The sequence below is a fragment of the Gallus gallus genome, chromosome 34, assembly GCF_016699485.2.
Source record: "Gallus gallus isolate bGalGal1 chromosome 34, bGalGal1.mat.broiler.GRCg7b, whole genome shotgun sequence".
Lineage (NCBI taxonomy): Eukaryota > Metazoa > Chordata > Aves > Galliformes > Phasianidae > Gallus > Gallus gallus.
The window spans coordinates 183,748-201,077 of record NC_052565.1 but is presented as its reverse complement, the minus strand read 5'-3'; the positions used below and the strand labels follow the sequence as shown (position 1 = coordinate 201,077).

The window sequence follows — 17,330 nt, the reverse complement described above, 5'->3', positions numbered from 1 at the left end:
AGTGCCCCTAAGCCTTCAGTACCAACCCATAACCCCCCCCAGTGCTGTCCCATAGCCCCCCCGTGCCCCATAAGCCCCATGTTACTCCCCCAGTGCTGCCCCATAGGCCCCCAGTGCCTCCCAATAACCCCTCCAGTGCCACCCCATACCCTTCCAATACCATCCCACAACCCCCCAGTGCCCCGTAACCCCCCCCAATGCCACCCCATACCACCCCAGTACCACCCCATAACCTCCCCCGTGCCCCTCCAGTGCCCCATAGCCCCTGTGTCACCCCGCAACCCTCCCAATGCCCCCCCACTGCTGCACCATAACCCCTCCCGTGCCTCCCAATAACCTCCCACTGCCCCACAACCCCCCCAATGCCACCCCATAGCCCCCCAGTGCCTCCCAGTTACCCCCCAATGCTACCCCATACCCCCCCCAATGCCACCCCATAACCCCTCCAGTGCCTCCCAATTACCCCCCAATGCCACCCCATACCCCCCACTACCACCCTATAACCCCCCAGTGCCCCATAGCCCCCAGCACCGCCCCATACCCCCCCCAATGCCACCCCATAACCCCCTCAGTGCCTCCCAATTACCCCCCAACACCCCCACAGCCCTCCCAGCGCCGCCCCACTGACGGACCACCATCCCCCCTGAGACCACAACTTTGATTTGGGGATGGGGGGGGGGGGCGGGTCGGACACCCCACGTGACACCCCCGGCTCGGTCCCAGCGCCCCCCCAGCGCCGCCCCCACGGCCGTGACCCATCGCTGACCGCGGCTCTCCATCCCCGCCCTCCGCTTCCCCTCCGCTCTGAGTTATTGCGCCTCGTTTTGTGATGGAGATGCCGGGAGCTGAGGGTGGGCGACCCGCAAAGGACCACCGGGCCGGACCCGGAGCGAGGGGTGAAAGATCAGAGCGGCCCCAAAGCCCCTCCCCGACCCCCCCCCACCCCCCAACCTGCGCGGCTGCTCCCGGGCATCAGCAGTGATTTAAGGCCCCTGGGTTCAATGGGAGAGCGAGGGATGCTCTGCAGGGGGGTCCGTGGTGTCCCTATGGGTCTGTGATGTCCCCATGGGTCCATGGTGTCCCTATAGGTCTGTTGTGTCCCTAAGGGTCCATGGTGCCCCTATAGGTCCGTGGTGTCCCTATAGGTCTGCGATGTCCCTATGGGTCCGTCCCTAAGGGTCCATGGCGCCCCTATGGCTCTGTGATGTCCCCATGGGCCCATGGTGTCCCCAAAGGTCTGTGATGTCCCCACGGTGTCCCCACGGGTCTGTAATGTCCCCGGGGATCCACGGTGTCCCCCATGGGTCTGATATGGGGCGATGAGGGGGGACGTTATCACGTGTGTGTGGGGGGGGGGGTGGGGGGGGGGGGGAGGGGGATGTCATCACATGTGGAGGACGTCACTAAATGCCCCATCACCTGCGGCGGTTATCACACCTGGGGGGGGGCGGTTATCACACCTGGGAAGGTGTTATCACCCCGGGGTGGGGGGGAGGTGTTATCACACGGGAGGACGCGATTGACCGTCCCACCGCAGTGACAACAGCAGAGACCCCCCCCACCATCCCCCCCCACCCTCCCCCGTATCCCCCCCATCCCCCCTCCCGTCCTTTGCTCTCCAGCGCCCCCTGGCGGCAGTGGGCGGCTCTGCGCGCGTCCGCCGCTCCATCCCCACGCGCGCCCCCGCGGCCCCACGCGTGACAGCGCCGCCCGAGGAGGGGGAGGGGCAGCGCGGGGCGATGCGCGCACCCCCCCATCCCCCCCCCCCGTCCTCACGCGCCCGGCTCAGCGCTCCGCTGCGGCTCAGGGACCCCCGGTGACCCCATAAGCGCTCAATCGGCTCCGGCACCGCCCGGAGGGGGAACTGCGGGGGTTGGGGGTCCGGGTCCTGGAAGGGACATTGAGACACCACAGAGACACTGAATTTGGGGGAGATTTGGGGGTTCTGCGTCCTGGAAGGGACACGGGGACACTTCAGGGGCCCAATGGGGGATTATTTGGGGTCCGGGTCCTGGAAGAGTCATAGGGAATCTTCAGGGGCACAGAATTCAGGGGTGCTGGGGGGGTTCCGGGTCCTGGAAGGGACATTGAGACACTGTGGGGACACTGAACTTGAGGGAGATGTGGGGGTCCGGGTCCCGGAAGGGGCACCGGGACACTTCAGGGGCACAGAATGTAATGGGAGATGTCGGGTTGTGGGTCCTGGAAGGGGACACTGTGAGCGCAGAGCTGCGTCCCGCTGTGGGGTCGGGATGAGCGCAGCAGCTGCGATCCTTCTGCTCCTTCCAGGACGGGGTGAGCACAGCGACCTTTGGGATCGGCGCTGGGAGCAGCGCTCCCATTTGGGGCCTTTGTGCCTTCTGCCGTGAGAACGAGGGCAGAGTTCACCCCCCCACACTCCCACAGCTGTGCCCCCCCACCGTGAAAACACTCAGATCCCATCAACCACAAAAGCCTCCGGAGGGGAAATACAGCGATGTCCCTCTTGCAGCTCTTGCAACACTTGCAACCCTTTTCACCCCCTTGCAGCTCCTGCATCCCCTTTGCAGCTCCTGCACCCCCTTGCAGCTCTTGCATACCCTTGCAGCTCCTGCATCCCCTTGCAGCTCCTGCATCCCCTTTGCAACACTTCCAACCCCTTGCAGCTCTTGCAACCCCTTTGCAGCTCTTGCAACCCCACAGATGGGAGCTTTGCAGCTGCAGGGGGCGGTGGGCTGCACGCATGGCTCCGAACGGATTATAAGAGCTTAATTAGCACCCCTTAATTAGCTTCACCGCTGCAAGGCAGAAGTTTGCCGGCTTCCCAGGTTGACCCCAGCAGCGAATCCACGTGGAGGGATGCAAGGGGGGGGAGGGGGCTTTGGGCTGAGTTGGGGGGGGTTGGGGGGGGCTATGGAGCAGCCCCGTGCTGTGACCCCCCCCCCTGCAGGCCCGGATCGTGCAGCTCAGGCTGTTAAATCCTGCCCTGATCCGTCTCAGGATGGACGGAGCCATTTTTGGCAACAGGTGGAATTAAGGGATCCAGAGCAGCTGAGCCCACAGCAACGTGAGAGGGATCGCAGCCGGGGGAGCGCAAAGGCCGACCCCCATCCAGGACACCCCACGGTGCTGGGGGGGGTTAAGGGGGGGGGGTCCTGCTGCCCCCAAAGCCTGGCTGGGGGTTTTCTCCCCAGTGGGAGCAGGGATGGTCTGCAGCCCACGAGGAACCTGAGCTGATTGTGTGAGCATCCCCAGGTGAGGCTGTGAGCACCCCCAGGTGAGGCTGCGTGGCCCCACTGGGGGCTTTGGGGAGGGGGGGGAGAGCTGAAGGGAACTGCAAAGGATTCCTCTGTGCTACGGCTCAGCTGCGGTCACTTATTGGGGTTGGGTGTCAACGAGCAAAAGGTTTAATTGCAGCCTGATGGCCCCATGCGGTGCTGTGGGCTCCCGGGCTGCTGCTTTGGGTGCTGTGGGTGCAGAGCTGAGTGCTAACCTATGGCTGCTGTGGGTGTGGGGGGCCGCTCTGCCCACCCTATGGCTGCTGTGGGGGGCAGCTCTGCCCACCCTATGGCTGCTGTGGGGGGCAGCTCTGCCCTATAGCCTCCCTATGGCTGCTGGGGGTGCAGCTCTGCCCTATAGCCTCCCTATAGCTGCTGTGGGTGCAGCTCTTCCCTATAGCTTCCCTATAGCTTCCCTATAGCTTCCCTATAGCTTCCCTATAGCTTCCCTATAGCTTCCCTATAGCTGCTGTGGTTGCAGCCTTGTTTGCTGCCCTATAGCTGCCCCCCAGAAGGGGCTTTGCAGCCAATCACTTCTTCCCCACACAGGGCTGCTATGGGGTTGGGTTCTTGCCCCACTCCCTGCCCATCTCGTCCCCCCGATTCCCACACTGGGGTCAGTTTGGGACCATAACCCCCTCCCCCACCCCCCTCTCTGTGCCCATACAGACAGCACTGAGCCCAGGACCCCCCCCGGCCCCTATGACCGATGAGCTCAGCGGAGCAGAGCGCTGCAGCCTCCGACCCCGAGCTGTACTATGAGGATGAGGAGGATGAAGACGATTCCAGCGCCGGGTCGGAGCCCTCGGACAGCAGCAGTATCTGCTCTGACGATTCGGTCTACCCCTCCTCAGAGCCCCCACACGGGGTTGGGGGGTCCGGGGAGCTGAGTCTGTATCAGTGCTGTGTGCGCAACGACGCCCAACTGCTGCGGGAACGGCTGCGGTGTGGGGTGGGCAGAGGGGAGGCCACAGAGCTGGACATCAATGGCAGGGTGAGTGGGGGGGGTCTGGGGGGGTCCTGGAGGATGCTGGAGAAGGAGGGATGGGATCCTGGGATCCCAGAGCTGGGGGGGGGGGGGGGGGGGGGGTTGGGGTCTCTGGGGACTGCATGGGTCCGTGGGGTGGAACTTGGGGGGCAGGAGGGAGGGGGTGGCAGAGCCATGGGGGGTTGTTGGGGTGTCCTGGGATGGCGTGGGTCCACGGGGCAGAATTTGGGGGGTAGGAGAGAGGGGATTGTAGAGCCAGGGGGGGTTGGCCCATGGGGCAGAACAAGGGGCAGGAGGGAGGGGGTGGCAGAGCCGTGGGGGGTCGGGGTCTCGCGGTCACCATGCAGTAGGGTTGTATGGATCAGTGGGGGCAGAACTTCCCCTTCCTCCCCTGCTCTGGGAATGGGGACACCTCCTGGTGATGGGCCGATCCCAAAGGATGCCGGAGAGGGAGGGATGGGACGGCAGAGCCAAGGGGGGCCGCGATCCCCCAGGCACCACTGAGTGGGGCTGCACAGATCCATGGGGCAGAACCTCCCCACCCTCGGGTTCGGGGTTGGGGGTGGAGGTCCCGAACGGAGCGCTGCCCCCAAACAGAACGGGCTGATGGTCGCCTGCTGCCAGGGCTTCGTGGACATCGTGCCCCTCCTGCAGCACTGCCCCTACGTGGACGTCAACCAGCAGGACAAGGAGGGCAACACGGCGCTGATGATGGCCGCGCAGGCAGGTGGGCACCGCAGCCCCCAGGTGGGCTGGGGGGGTCATAGCGAAACCACGCCGGGGTCGACAAGGATCCCTCATTAACCACAAAAAGGCGGTTTCTCTGCTGCCAAGGGCACATCACCATCGTTAATTACCTCCTGAATTACTTCCCGGCGCTGGACGTGGAGCGGCGCGACGCCCGCGGGCTGACGGCGCTGATGAAGGCGGCGGTGCAGGGCCGGCACGACTGCGTGACCGCACTGCTGCTCGCGGGTGAGCGCCGCGGGGACCAACTCAGAGGTGTGGGTGTCCCATCCCCGGGGGGCTCAGGGCTGTGGGTGGGGCCCTGGGCAGACTGATGTGGTTTAAGGACACCCAAAGCCAACCCGTTCTGTGGTTCCGTGGTCCTGAGGACCATTCCAACCCAACCCATTCTATGATTCCATGGTTCTGTGTTCTTTAAGGACCTTTCCAACCCAACCGTCCCATGGTTTTATGATCTTTAAGGACCTTTCCAACCCAACCATCCCATGGTTTTATGATCTTTAAGGACCTTTCCAACCCAACCATCCCATGGTTTTATGATCTTTAAGGACCTTTCCAACCCAACCGTCCCATGGTTCTGTCATCTTTGAGGACCTTTCTCACCCAAACACAACCACTCCATGGTTCTGTGGTCTTCAAGGTCCCTTCCAACCATCCCGTGGTTCTGGGATCTTTAAGGACCTTTCCAACCCAACCCATTCCGTATTTCCATGATCTTTAAGGACCCTTCCAACCCAACCATCCCATGAGCTCTGTGGTGGTTTGAAGGACGGGTGGGATCCTCGTGCTGATGCTGCAGTGACACTTCTCACATCCTACTGCCCCCAGGAGCCGACCTGCATGCCGTGGACCCCATCAAAGGGAAGACAGCCAGGGATTGGGCCGCCTTCACCGGCCGCTTCGAGACCACCGTCCGCATCCGGACCCTCCTCCGGCGCCCGCGGGCCGAGCAGTTTGGTACCCACTACCTCCCCGAGTGGCCGGCGCTGGCCGGGCTGGTGGCCAAAGCCCTGAGCCCCAAATCCCGCAGCCAACGGCTGTTGGAGAAAATCCATTCCCTCTTCACCTTCCGCATCCCCCGCGACCCGGAGGAGGACGGCGTGTTGGACCACATGGTGAGGATGACCACCTCCCTCGCCAGCCCCTTCGTGACCACCGCTTGCCGAACCGTCTGCCCCGATAGCCCACCCGAAGTGGGCAAACGGCGGCTCTCGGTGGCGGAGATCCTCCAGGAGCACGTGCCGGAACCGGGCACTGGGATGGCGTCGTGCAATGGCCAACTGGAGGGGCACGGCCAACAAGTCGGCAATGGCCAAGTTGCGTTGGACCAAGCGGTGGTGCAGATGGCGCCGCGCCGTCACCGCCTCCTGGGTTTCCTCCCCCGGCTGCTCCGTGCCAACTGCATCTTCCCCGGGGAGCGCGTGCCCAGGATCAAGCTGAGCAAAGCCGGCTCACCACCGGCGTGCAGGAGGGAGAGGAGACCTCGCGGCCGCGACAAGGCGCTGTTACAGCCACCCAAATGGAGGTACAAGGAGCTGAAGGAGGAGAAGCGAGCGGCCGAGGAGGCGGAGGGGGAAAAGAAGAGGAAAAAGGGCAAAAAGGGGTGCTGAGGTGGGGGGGGGGTCCCCGTGCGGACCCCTCCTCTGCTGGAGGTTTTGGGGTGGCCCCGTGCCCTTGTGCCGTCGCTTTGGCTCTGCCGGCCCCGTGGTGCTGGGTGGGATCCTGATGGAGGGGCTGTGTTCTGGGGTGGGATTTTGGGGGGGTTTTGAGGGTTTTGTTTTGTTTTGTTTTTTGCCCCTTTGGTCTCACTGAGATCTCGATCTCACGGAACGTGACTGTTATTAAAGCAGAAGAGGTTGCCATGTTAACGGCATTGATTCGCTGAATCAACCCCGGGGCTGCAGCGAGCATCTCCTATATGGGGCAACCCAACAGCTCAGGGAAGAGGAACCCCAGAGCCACCCCCCTGGGACCCACACTCATGTCACGCAGCTGCTTTTTGCTGGGTGCGCTCCCCAGCTGTGATGCACCATGGGCATCAGGAGCACGGGTGTGGGGCTGGGAATGGGCACCAGGAGCACAGGTGTGGGGCTGGGAATGGGCACCAGGAGCACGGGTGTGGGGCTCCAAGCTCAGAGGTGCAAACGAAGCCCGAAACTGCAGAGGGGGGCAGTGGGGTCTTCACCCTTTGCCCTGTGGGGTCAGTGGGGCTGATCCAGGCTCTACTCCTCGGGTGCATTTTGGGTCCCAGCGATGCCGCTGCTCCGGTGCCAAACCCCCATCAGCCACCCTATGGTGACCCACACGGAGGGGGGGGAAGATGTTCTGCTGGGACCCCCCCGCGGGTGCTGTGGGTTCGGTGGTGGCTTTGTGCTGCCGTCAAACAACGGGACTTCCTCTGTTGGGAGATCTGTGCGATAGCAGAGGGACCTCAAAGCGCTGCGGCGGAGCTGTGTCGCCGGGGGGGGGGGTCTGGGAGGGGTCGTGATGCGGATTGAGGTCGTGCTGTGGTTATTTGGGGCTCACAATGTGGTTTGGGTTGAAGGGAAGAGGGCTCAGGCGCTGCCCTTGCTTAGGGGAGAGGGTGCAGTGGGGTGTGGAAGGTGCTAAGTGGGGCTGTGATATGGGGAGGGCACCGGGGGGGGGGGTGTGACCCCATCTGAGGTGATCAAAACTGCAACCCCAGGGACAGCAAAAGGGGAAGGAGCACTTCCTCTGCCTGCACTGTGGGAACGGCCCCGATGGGTGCGTCCCAGGGATGCACACTGCCGGGGGTGGCGGCACATGGGGTCCTTCTGTCCTGGGCCCGGAGCACAGTGACCCTCATAGGGCCACGTCCCGGTGCCATAAGGGATGGTGGCACATGGGGAGTGGGGGCACGTGGGGGATGTGCCCACGGGTCCCTTTGTCCTGAGTGCAGGGCACAGTGACCCTCATAGGGCTGCATCCCGGTGCCGTAAGGGATGGTGGGACATGGAGGATGTGCCTATGGGTCCCTTTGTCCTGGGTCCAGGGCACGGTGTCCTTTATAGGGCCGTGTCCCAGTGCCGTAAGGGAGGTGGCGCATGGGGAGCAGTAGCATGTGGGGGATGTGCCTGTGGGTCCCTTTGTCCAGGGCCCAGAGCACGGTGTCCCATATAGGGCCACGTCCCAGTGCTGTAAGGGATGGTGACATGTGGGGGATGTGCCCATGGATCCCTTTGTCCTGAGTCTGGGGCACAGCATCCCTTACAGGACCACATCCCACTGGGATATGAGGTCCCTTTATCCCCAGGCTGGGGCGCAGCATCCCTTATGGGGCCATCATTTGCACCCTCCCTGCATCCCATCCCACCAGACTCAGGGGATGGCAGCAGCTGATGGGAAACCCCTTCACTCCTCCATCACATCCCCAACCCCATCTGGGACGGACGGCGATGCAATGGGACCGCAGCATCCCTCACCCCGGTGACCCCAAAACTGTGCTTGCGGTGGGTGCCGGACCCCACAGAGCCCCCCCCACAGCTCCACCCTGCTGGGGAATTTGGGACAACGCAGGGAAAGGGCTGGAAAAGGGCCAGAATGGGACGAGGGCACGGAGCAGGATGGGGCCGATGCGCGGGAGGAAGGGAGGCAGAGCGGGGCCGTGTGCTCAGCAATAGGAAATGCTTTATGAGCGGAGAGCGGTGGAGCAGAGCCAGGCAGGAAGAGGCAGCGAGGAGGAACAGTTTTTGGTGACTTCTCCCACATCCCGAGCACGGAGAGCTCGCAGTGGGGCCGGGACGGGGCTGAGCCGTAGGGGAGGGGGGCACGGAGGTGACCCTATGGGGATCTGTGGGGTTTGGGGTAACGCCGCCAGCATCCCCGGCTGAGCGCGGCGTTGGGACGCGGGATCCGGAGCTGGGAATCGCCCCCAGATGCTGTAGGTGAGTGCTGGGGGGTTTGGGGTGGCCGTGGGGATGGGTCTGTGGCCCCAATGTGGGTCTATGGGGCCGCTGGGTGCGGTCACACAGCCCACCCTACGTTCCCATAGGGGAGTGCTGGGGAGTTTGGGGTGTCCTTTGGGGTGCTGTGGGTCTATGAGGCCGCTGGGTGCCATCTTACAGCCCCCAGCCCACCCTACACCCCCCATTTTCTTCCCACAGAGCTTCCATTGCATTTGGCACTGGGGGGGACCCAAAGCAGCTCCAGATGTGGGGGTTGTAAGGGGGGGACGGGGGGGGTTCAGCTGCTTTTCCCAATGGGTTTTCAGCTGAATCGGGAGCTGGCTCCGTTCCCACTGCATCCCATGACAACGGGGTTCGTGTTGGGGTGGTGGGAGACAGATTTGGGTGCGGGTGAGGGCGGGTTTGTGGTTCCGGGTGTGTTTCCAACGGGGATGAGGTGCAGGGAGAGTGCAAACCGGGGCTGAGGGCACGAGCAGAGCAGAGCAGAGCCTGCAGTGTGGGGCAGCACTGGGAACCGCTGCTGTGCCGCTGCGTGCAAGGATGGGTGTGCATGGGGAGGTGTGCAAGAGGTGGGTGCACGGAGAGGTGTGCACGGAGAGGTGTGCACGGAGGGGCATGCAGTTGGAGGCGTGCATGGAGAGGTGTGCAGTTGGAGGTGTGCAAGGGGGTGTGAGCAAGGAGCTGCGTATAAGGAGATGTGTGCAACTGGAGGCGTGCAAGGAGAGGTCTGTGCAAGGGGAGGTGCGTGAGGAGTGTGCAACTGGAGGCGTGCAAGGAGGTACCCACAAGAGATGCATGCAAGGAGAGGGGCGCAAGGAGGGGCTGTGCACCACACGTGCAACAACTGGAGGCGTGCAAGGGGAGGCGTGCAAATCTGGCACACCTATCAATGTGACTGAGCTGCGTTGGCAGCAGTCCCCGTCGGTGCAATGGCTCCATCCTTACCCCCCGTTCTGTGCTCCCAGAGCAGCTCCTGCAGGGCGCAATGGGGCGCAATGAGTTCGGCTCAGCGCTTCCTCTCCGCCGGCGCCGACAAAGCGATCTATTTTGGGGAGGAAAGGCCCTTCTGCGGCGGTGCTTTGCGTGACCGCCTCTCCCCATCAAGGGCAGAATCTAAACAATCTTGATTCCTGTCCCGGCCCCGCAGGCAGGGCTCCTTCAATTGCAGGAAACGGCGCCTTGGCCGTGTTTATATATTGGGAACAGTGGGGCGACGGCGGAGGGAGCGGTGTGGGGTGGGGGTGGGGGGGGTATGGATGGGCCGTGAGAAAATGTGTCTCTCTTTGGGGTTGCAGTGGGGTCTATGGGGCGTGCATGGGGGGGGGGGGGGGGGGGGGGGGAACAACAATGAGTCAGAAAGAGGGGAAAAATGGAAAGGAATGGAAAAGCAAAGCTTTGCCCCAGCGGCACCGATGGGAACGGCTGTAGGGGGCGGCAGCAGAGCTGTGGGGCGCGGGGGGGTCCTATGGGGGTGTGTTGTGTGGGTGCAGCGGTGCGTCGTCCCTCCCCCCATCCCCAGGAAGGGCCACAGCCTGGACTTCCAGAGCTGAATTCCATTGCTGGGCAGCACATCCCATCCCATGGGACACCGCCGCTCCCATCCCAAACCCGACGCACAGCCATGGCTGAGGGGTACCCCACTGCCTCCTCCCCACGCTGTGCCCACCATCCCCTTTTCCTTCCTGCAGGAAAATGCCCCCCAGAGCCCACGGTGGGGCCGTGCTGGTGCTGCTGAGCCTCTCGCTGGGCCTCGCTGCCGGTGAGTAGCCAAGGAATGGGAGCAGACCCACAGCCATTGGGAAACCCAACCGCTCGCTCTGCTCAGCAGAAACGGAGCTGATCCTCAATCCCAGGGATCCGGGCTGTGGGATCGCCCTCCCCACCTCCACCCTCCCCCAAAGCTTGGCTCGATGAGAACCATTATGGGGCCACAGTGGGGCTGTGGGCGTCCGTCTGTCCCTCTGCTGCTGTCCGTCTGGCCGCCCTCGTGCTGAACTCGCTGCTTCCAGGAGGCATTTGTTCTGTGCCAAAAAGCAGAGCTAATTTGGGAGGAGGGAGGGCAGCAAAGGGATGAGCCCAAAAAACAACATCCCAGGGTCCAGGTCCAACATTCCCCACGGGCAGGACGCGGCCCTGGGCTGTGTCCCTCCAGCTCATTGCATTCCATGGGATGGATGCATGATCCCAGCGCATCCCCTCCCCTGGGTGCCATAAACAACATCCCAGGGTCTGACTCCGGGGCTCCCCATGGGCAGGATGCGGCCCCAGCTGTGCACTGCCAGATGGGTTCACCCAACTCTTTGCATTCCATGCAATGAAGGCACGGTCCCTGGTTGGGCTGAGGGTCTTTGGCACAGATATCATTGACCCCAAAGCCAACAGCATCCCAATACTGGATGGATGGATGATATCCCCCACCCTGTGGTGCCCTCCAATGTCTCCTGGTGGCCCCAAGTTGGTCCAAGGGTCCTTGGCATGGATAGCGTTGACCCCAAAGTCAACAGCATCCCAGTGCTGGATGGATGGATGACCTCCTCAACACTGTTGTCCTCTCCAATGTCTACTGGTGGTCCCAATATGTTCCAAGAGTCTTTGGCACGCGTAGCACTGAACCAAAGCCAACAGCACCCCAGTGCCAAATGGACAATGTCCCCAACCCTGTGGTCCTCTCCAACATCTACTGGTGGTCCCAAGTTGGTCTGATGCACTTTGGCACGGATAGTGTTGACCCCAAAGCCAACAGCTTCCCGGGGCTGGATGGATGACGTCCCCAACCCTCTGACAAACGCGATTTCCCCGTGCCTGCAGATGAGCTGCAATGTGCATGCGACATGCCGCACTGTCCCGCACCCACCTGCACCGGCAAGGTGTGCTTCGTCAGCAAGAGGAGGGAGGCAGGGAAGGTCACCCAGCACAAGGGCTGCTTCTCGGACCACCTGCTGGAGAACTGCCGGCCCTACGTGATGGAGCACTTTGGCACCCGGTGCTGCAACGCCAGCATGTGCAACGCTGAGCTGGAGATCTACCTGCGAGGTACCTCTGAGCTGTCCTCTTTGAGGAGCGTGGGGGATGTGGGGTTGGGGTCTCTGGGTCATCCCCCTCCTCACTCGTTATCTTTGGGGTCACAGTTTCCCATGTGGGATGGGTGCCCCCCAGTGCCTCTCCTTGGGTTACGTCTGCAGAGCTGCCATCCATGGGTGACCCCAATGCCAGCCCACTTTCCCCACATTCATCGCGAAGCACCAAGACCTCCATCCTCCCCATTCCAAACCCCAGGAACCAGGACCTCTGCCTTCTTTCACCCTTTCCATGCCCACCCCCAAGCACCCAGAACTCCACCATTCCCATTTCCAAGCCCAAGCACCGAGGAACCAAGACCTCCACCCTCTCCATGTCCAACCCCAAGCATTAAGCCCTCCTTAGGACCAACCCCACCCTCATCCTCCCACCCGCCATTTCCCCCCACCAGGAGAAGAAGCCCTGGGAGAGTCTCCTTCCCTTTCCAACCTCCTCCTGCTGATCTTCATCCCGCTGCTGACGCTCCTCGTCCTCGCGGCGCTCACCATCCTCTTCTTCTGGAAGCTGGCCCAGCACCGCCGCAAGAGGCTGCTCCTCTTCAAGCACAGCGACCTGGGGGACACGGACTTGATGCTGAAGGCATCCATGGTGGGAGACAGCACGCTGGAGGTGGGGCAGCTCCTGGGGTCCCCAGGTGTCCCAGGGGTGTGGGGTGAGCACCCATCTCACACCGCTGCTGTCCCGGTTCTGTAGGATTTGCTGAACGATGACTGCACCACGGGCAGCGGTTCAGGGCTGCCCTTCCTCGTCCAGCGCACGGTGGCCCGGCAGATCTCCCTCGTGGAGTGCGTGGGTGAGGAGAGCAGAGATCCAACCCCAAAACCCCGTAGAGACACTGAGTTCTCCCCTGTCCCACTGGGAGAGAGCGGTTGGGTGGCTGCGTGGCGGTCACGTTGGCCAAGGTCAACCCAACACAAGAGCAAAGGGTCCTCCATTGCTATTCCACTGTTCCTCCATCGCCCCATTGCTATTCCACAGTGGGAAGGGAGTGATGGTTGGAAGTGATGTGCGGTTGGACCATACGATCTCCAGCTCTGTGGTTCTGTAGTGCCGGGATGGGGTCCAGGTTGGGGTCTGGAGGGGTCCACGTGACGCAGTGCGGTGGTCGTGGCAGGCAAAGGGCGCTACGGCGAGGTGTGGCGAGGCGTGTGGCACGGGGAGAACGTGGCCGTCAAGATCTTCTCCTCCCGGGATGAGCAGTCGTGGTTCCGTGAGACCGAGATCTACAACACCGTGCTGCTGCGGCACGACAACATCCTGGGTGAGCGGGGAGCCGGGGGGGGATGGAGGGGCTCTGGGAGGGGTCGTGCTGCGGGTTGGGGTCGTGCTGTGGTTATTTGGGGCTCACGGTGTGGTTTGGGTTAAAGGGAACAGCGATGGCTCCATCACCCCACTCCTCTCCCCATCCAGGCTTCATCGCCTCCGATATGACCTCGAGGAACTCCAGCACCCAGCTGTGGCTCATCACCCACTACCACGAGAACGGCTCGCTCTACGACTACCTGCAGAGGACAACCCTGGACGTGGAGACCTGCCTGGGCTTGGCAGCCTCCATCATCTGCGGCCTCGTCCACCTCCACGTGGAGATCTTTGGCACGCAGGGCAAACCCGCCATCGCTCACCGTGACCTGAAGAGCAGGAACATCCTGGTGAAAAGCAACCGGCAGTGCTGCATCGCCGACCTGGGTGAGAGCGCCCCTTGGGGACGCACGGTGCCACCCATCCATCCACACACCCGTCCGTCCAGGCATCCATACATTCATCCACCCCTCCATCCATTCCTCCATCCAACTCTCCACCCATCGCTGCATCCACCCCTCCACCCATTCGTCCATCCAGCTCTCCATCCGTCCAACCCTACATTCACTGCTACACCCATCCAACCCTACATCCATCCATCCGGCCTCCCATCCATCCAATCCTGCATCCAACCCTACATCCAACCCTCATCCACCCATCCATCCAACCCTATATCCGACACTACATCCATCCAACCCCACATCCCTCCATCCATCCAACCCTACAACCAACCCCAAATCTATCCAACCAACCCTCCATCCAACCCTCCATCCATACAACCCTACATTCATCCATCCAGCCCCCCATCCAGCCCTACATCCATCCATCCAACTCGATATTCATCCAACCTCACAACTCTCCATCCACCCCTCCATCCAACCCCACATCCCCCCATCCATCCAACCAACCCTCCATCCAACCCTTCACCCCTCCACCCTCCAACCATCCACCCCTCCATCCAACCCCACATCCCTCCATCCATCCACCCCTCCATCCAACCCCACATCCCTCCATCCAACCCTTCCCTCTTCCATCCATCCAACCACCCCTCCATCCACCCCTCCACCCCCAGGTCTGGCCGTCATGCACTCCCAAGGCAGCGACTACCTGGACATTGGCCACAACCCTCGGGTGGGCACGAAGCGTTACATGGCCCCAGAGGTGCTGAGCGAGCAGATCCGCACCGACTGCTTCGAGTCCTACAAGAAGACGGACATCTGGGCATATGGGCTGGTGCTGTGGGAGATCACCCGGCGCACGGCCGTCAATGGTGAGCGCAGGGCAGGCTCAGCCTCCATCCCTCCTCCTCCTCTTGTTTTACTCCTTCCCCCCCCCCCCCCCCCCCCCCCCCCCCACTTTTCCCCCTCGCCCTGCAGATTAGCTGTAAATTATAAACACTGTAATCTCGTGTCAGCACCCGGCTGGCTGATTAAAGGCCCCATTAGGCTCAATCAGTGCTTTGTTTGCTCGGTGCTGATTAGCAAACAAGCAGCATCCAGCGCGGCTGGCGGAGCTCCAAGGGGACCTCGTGGCCGTGGGGACGACGTCGGGGTCCCCACGGAGGGTCCCCTCATCCCAACCGCTGCCGTTCAGCACCGCAGCCCATTAGTGCTGTTAATTAAGGGCTGGGTGCTGGGAGCAGAAGGACCCCCGGCGCAGTCTGGGTGGGATAATCCCACTGACCGCCCCGGGGCTCCTTTGGATTAAATATTAACTCTGAATTACTGCGGCTGTGTGCATGGGGGGACCATCAACCCCCAGTTTAAACCCCCATAGGGTCCCCCGGGCATCGCTGGGGGGTGGGGGTGGGGGCCAATGGGACCCCTGAGTGCGTGGGGTGGGGGGCTGTGGGGGGTTAAACCCAATGTGTATGGACAGATGGAGGCACTAAGAGGGATTAGTGGGGCCAGCTGGCGGGGTCGGGTGGGAGAGGGGCTGGGGGAGGCGCTGGAGACCCCTGAACCATCCCAGTGAGGTCCCATAGTGCACCCGGATATAGGGCAGGAGGCTCTGTGCCCCCAAACCATCCCACTGAGGCCCCATAGAGCACCAGAGCTGTGTACCCCACATGCCTTCCTATAGGACTGGAGCCCCTGTACCCCTAAAGCATCCCATTGAGGCCCCATAGTGCACCCCAGCATAGGGCTGGAGTCCATGTCCACCAAACCATCCCATTGAGGCCCCGTAATGCACCAGAACTGTGCACCCCATGCACTCTCCTATAGGGCTAGAGCCCTCATGCCCCCCAGACCACCCCAATGAGGCCCCATAGTGCACCCCAACATAGGGCTGGAGCCCATGTCCACCAAACCATCCCATTGAGGCCCCACAGAGCAGCAGAGCTGTGCACCCCACGCACCCTCCTATAGGGCTGGAGCCCCCGTGCCCCCCAGCCACCCCACTGAGTCCCACACCCCATAGGCATCGTGGAGGAGTACCGCCCGCCCTTCTTCGACGCGGTGCCCAGCGATCCCAGCTTCGAGGACATGAAGAAGGTGGTGTGCGTGGAGCAGAGGACCCCCGCTGTGCCCAACCGCCTCTTCTCTGACCCGGTGAGACTTCGGGTCCCCCCGATGGCAATGGGGACACAAACCAGGCTGGCAATGGGAATGCTGGGAGCTGAGGGACCCCCCCTAAGTGCCCCCAAACCCTCTGGGGAGCCACGGCACAGTGTTCCCCCAAAGGCTCACACCCCACAGCTGGGGGGTTCTGCATGCAGCAGGGATGTGCCCCTGGGACCGCCCCATCCCCCCTTTGCACCTCAGGACCCCCCCATCCCATCTCTGTGCCCCCCAGGACTCTCCTGTCCCTTCTTTGCACCCCAGGACCCCCAACATCCCCTTTGCCCCCAAGACCCCTGTCCCTTCTTTACCCCCCCCCAGGACCTCCCCAACTCCTCTTTGCCCCCAGGACCCCCCGTCCCCCTTTTGCCCCCAGGATCCCCAGACCCCCTTCACCCCCAGGACACCCCCAGTCCTCCCTTTGCCCCCAGGTGCTGCATACCCCTCAGGACCTCCACAGCCCCCTTTGCCCCCCCAGGACCCCCATCACCCCTTTGCTCCCAGGCACTGTATGCCCCCCAGGACCCCCTTTGCCCCCAGGCACTTCGAACCCCCAGGACCCTTCAGTCCCCCCTTTGTCCCCAGGACTCCCTCACCTCCTCTCTCCCCCCAGGACTCCCCTCATCCCCCCTTTGCCCCCAGGACCCCCCATCCTCTCTTTCCCCCCCAGGACCTCCCCATCTCCTCTTTACCCCCAGCACCCCCCTGTCCTCCTTTGCCCCCAGGATCTCCAATCCCCCTTTGCCCCCCAGGACCCCGCTTTGCCCCCAAGCACTGCATATCCCTCAGGACCCCCCCTTGTCCCCCTTTGCCCCCCAGGCACTGCGTGCCCTGCCGGGGCTGATGAAGGAGTGTTGGTACCAGAGCCCAGCAGCACGTCTCACCGCGCTGCGCATCAAGAAATCGCTGCAGAAGCTGCAGCACTCCCTGCACGACCCCAAAGAGGAGCGCTGAGCCCCAAAGGGGGTGTGTGTGTGGGGGGGGGGGGGATGCAAAAGAAAAAGCAAAAAAAAAAAATAAGCAGAGCAGCATTTTCCTGCTGTTATCACAGCACCCAACTGCACCCACAGCCCAGGGTGGGTGTGGGACCGCCCATTTATTTAATGACCCAAATGTAATATATTTAATAAAGCACAGCGCTGTCGTAGCACTTCACAGCTGCAAAGCCCCCGTGGGGCGCTGCATTGCTCAGTGCATTGCATCGATGCAGGCGCTGTGCATTGCTCAGTGCATTGCATGCACGTACGTTTGGTGCAGTATTCAATGCATTGCACCAGCACAGGCTTTGAGCATTGCTCTGTGCACACATATATACACATGCGAGCACACATGCACACACAAACACACATATGCATGCACACGCACACATATACACGCACAAATACACACATATATTCACACATGCACATACGTGTGCACATACATGCAGGCACACATGCACACATAAATACATGCATACACACACATGCACACG

General features: G+C 62.3%; 2 protein-coding genes across 3 annotated transcripts; both read left to right on the top strand.

Moving 5' to 3' along the window:
• Positions 1-4,610: 4,610 nt before the first annotated feature.
• ANKRD33 (ankyrin repeat domain 33) lies at positions 4,611-6,732 on the top strand. The gene is made up of 3 exons (XM_040654815.1): positions 4,611-4,972; positions 5,080-5,220; positions 5,821-6,732. The coding sequence occupies exons 1-3, from the start codon at positions 4,768-4,770 to the stop codon at positions 6,600-6,602; spliced, it is 1,128 nt and encodes a 375-aa protein (XP_040510749.1). The 5' UTR covers positions 4,611-4,767; the 3' UTR covers positions 6,603-6,732.
• Positions 6,733-8,664: 1,932 nt separating this feature from the next.
• Positions 8,665-17,011, top strand: ACVRL1 (activin A receptor like type 1). 2 transcript variants are annotated; one of them, XM_015300268.4, is made up of 10 exons: positions 8,665-8,897; positions 10,607-10,677; positions 11,727-11,951; positions 12,388-12,605; positions 12,690-12,789; positions 13,111-13,257; positions 13,407-13,682; positions 14,368-14,565; positions 15,717-15,847; positions 16,676-17,011. In XM_015300268.4, exons 2-10 carry the CDS (start codon positions 10,611-10,613, stop codon positions 16,808-16,810), a joined length of 1,497 nt encoding a protein of 498 aa, XP_015155754.2. In that variant the 5' UTR covers positions 8,665-8,897; positions 10,607-10,610; the 3' UTR covers positions 16,811-17,011. The 2 variants fall into 2 exon arrangements, with proteins under 2 accessions (XP_015155754.2, XP_046760925.1); XM_046904969.1 differs by lacking the exon at positions 8,665-8,897 and adding an exon at positions 9,009-9,487.
• Positions 17,012-17,330: the final 319 nt, after the last annotated feature.

Bases quoted from the DNA above. Each gene is read 5' to 3' on its own strand.
- ANKRD33 (XM_040654815.1), top strand. From the start codon at position 4,768: ATGGGGCAGAACCTCCCCACCCTCGGGTTCGGGGTTGGGGGTGGAGGT. The intron at 4,973-5,079 runs GTGGGCACCGCA...TCTGCTGCCAAG, and splicing joins GATGATGGCCGCGCAGGCAG to GGCACATCACCATCGTTAAT. The intron at 5,221-5,820 runs GTGAGCGCCGCG...TACTGCCCCCAG, and splicing joins GACCGCACTGCTGCTCGCGG to GAGCCGACCTGCATGCCGTG.
- ACVRL1 (XM_046904969.1), top strand. From the start codon at position 9,459: ATGGGTGTGCATGGGGAGGTGTGCAAGAG. The intron at 10,678-11,726 runs GTGAGTAGCCAA...CCGTGCCTGCAG, and splicing joins CTCGCTGGGCCTCGCTGCCG to ATGAGCTGCAATGTGCATGC. The intron at 11,952-12,387 runs GTACCTCTGAGC...TCCCCCCACCAG, and splicing joins GCTGGAGATCTACCTGCGAG to GAGAAGAAGCCCTGGGAGAG.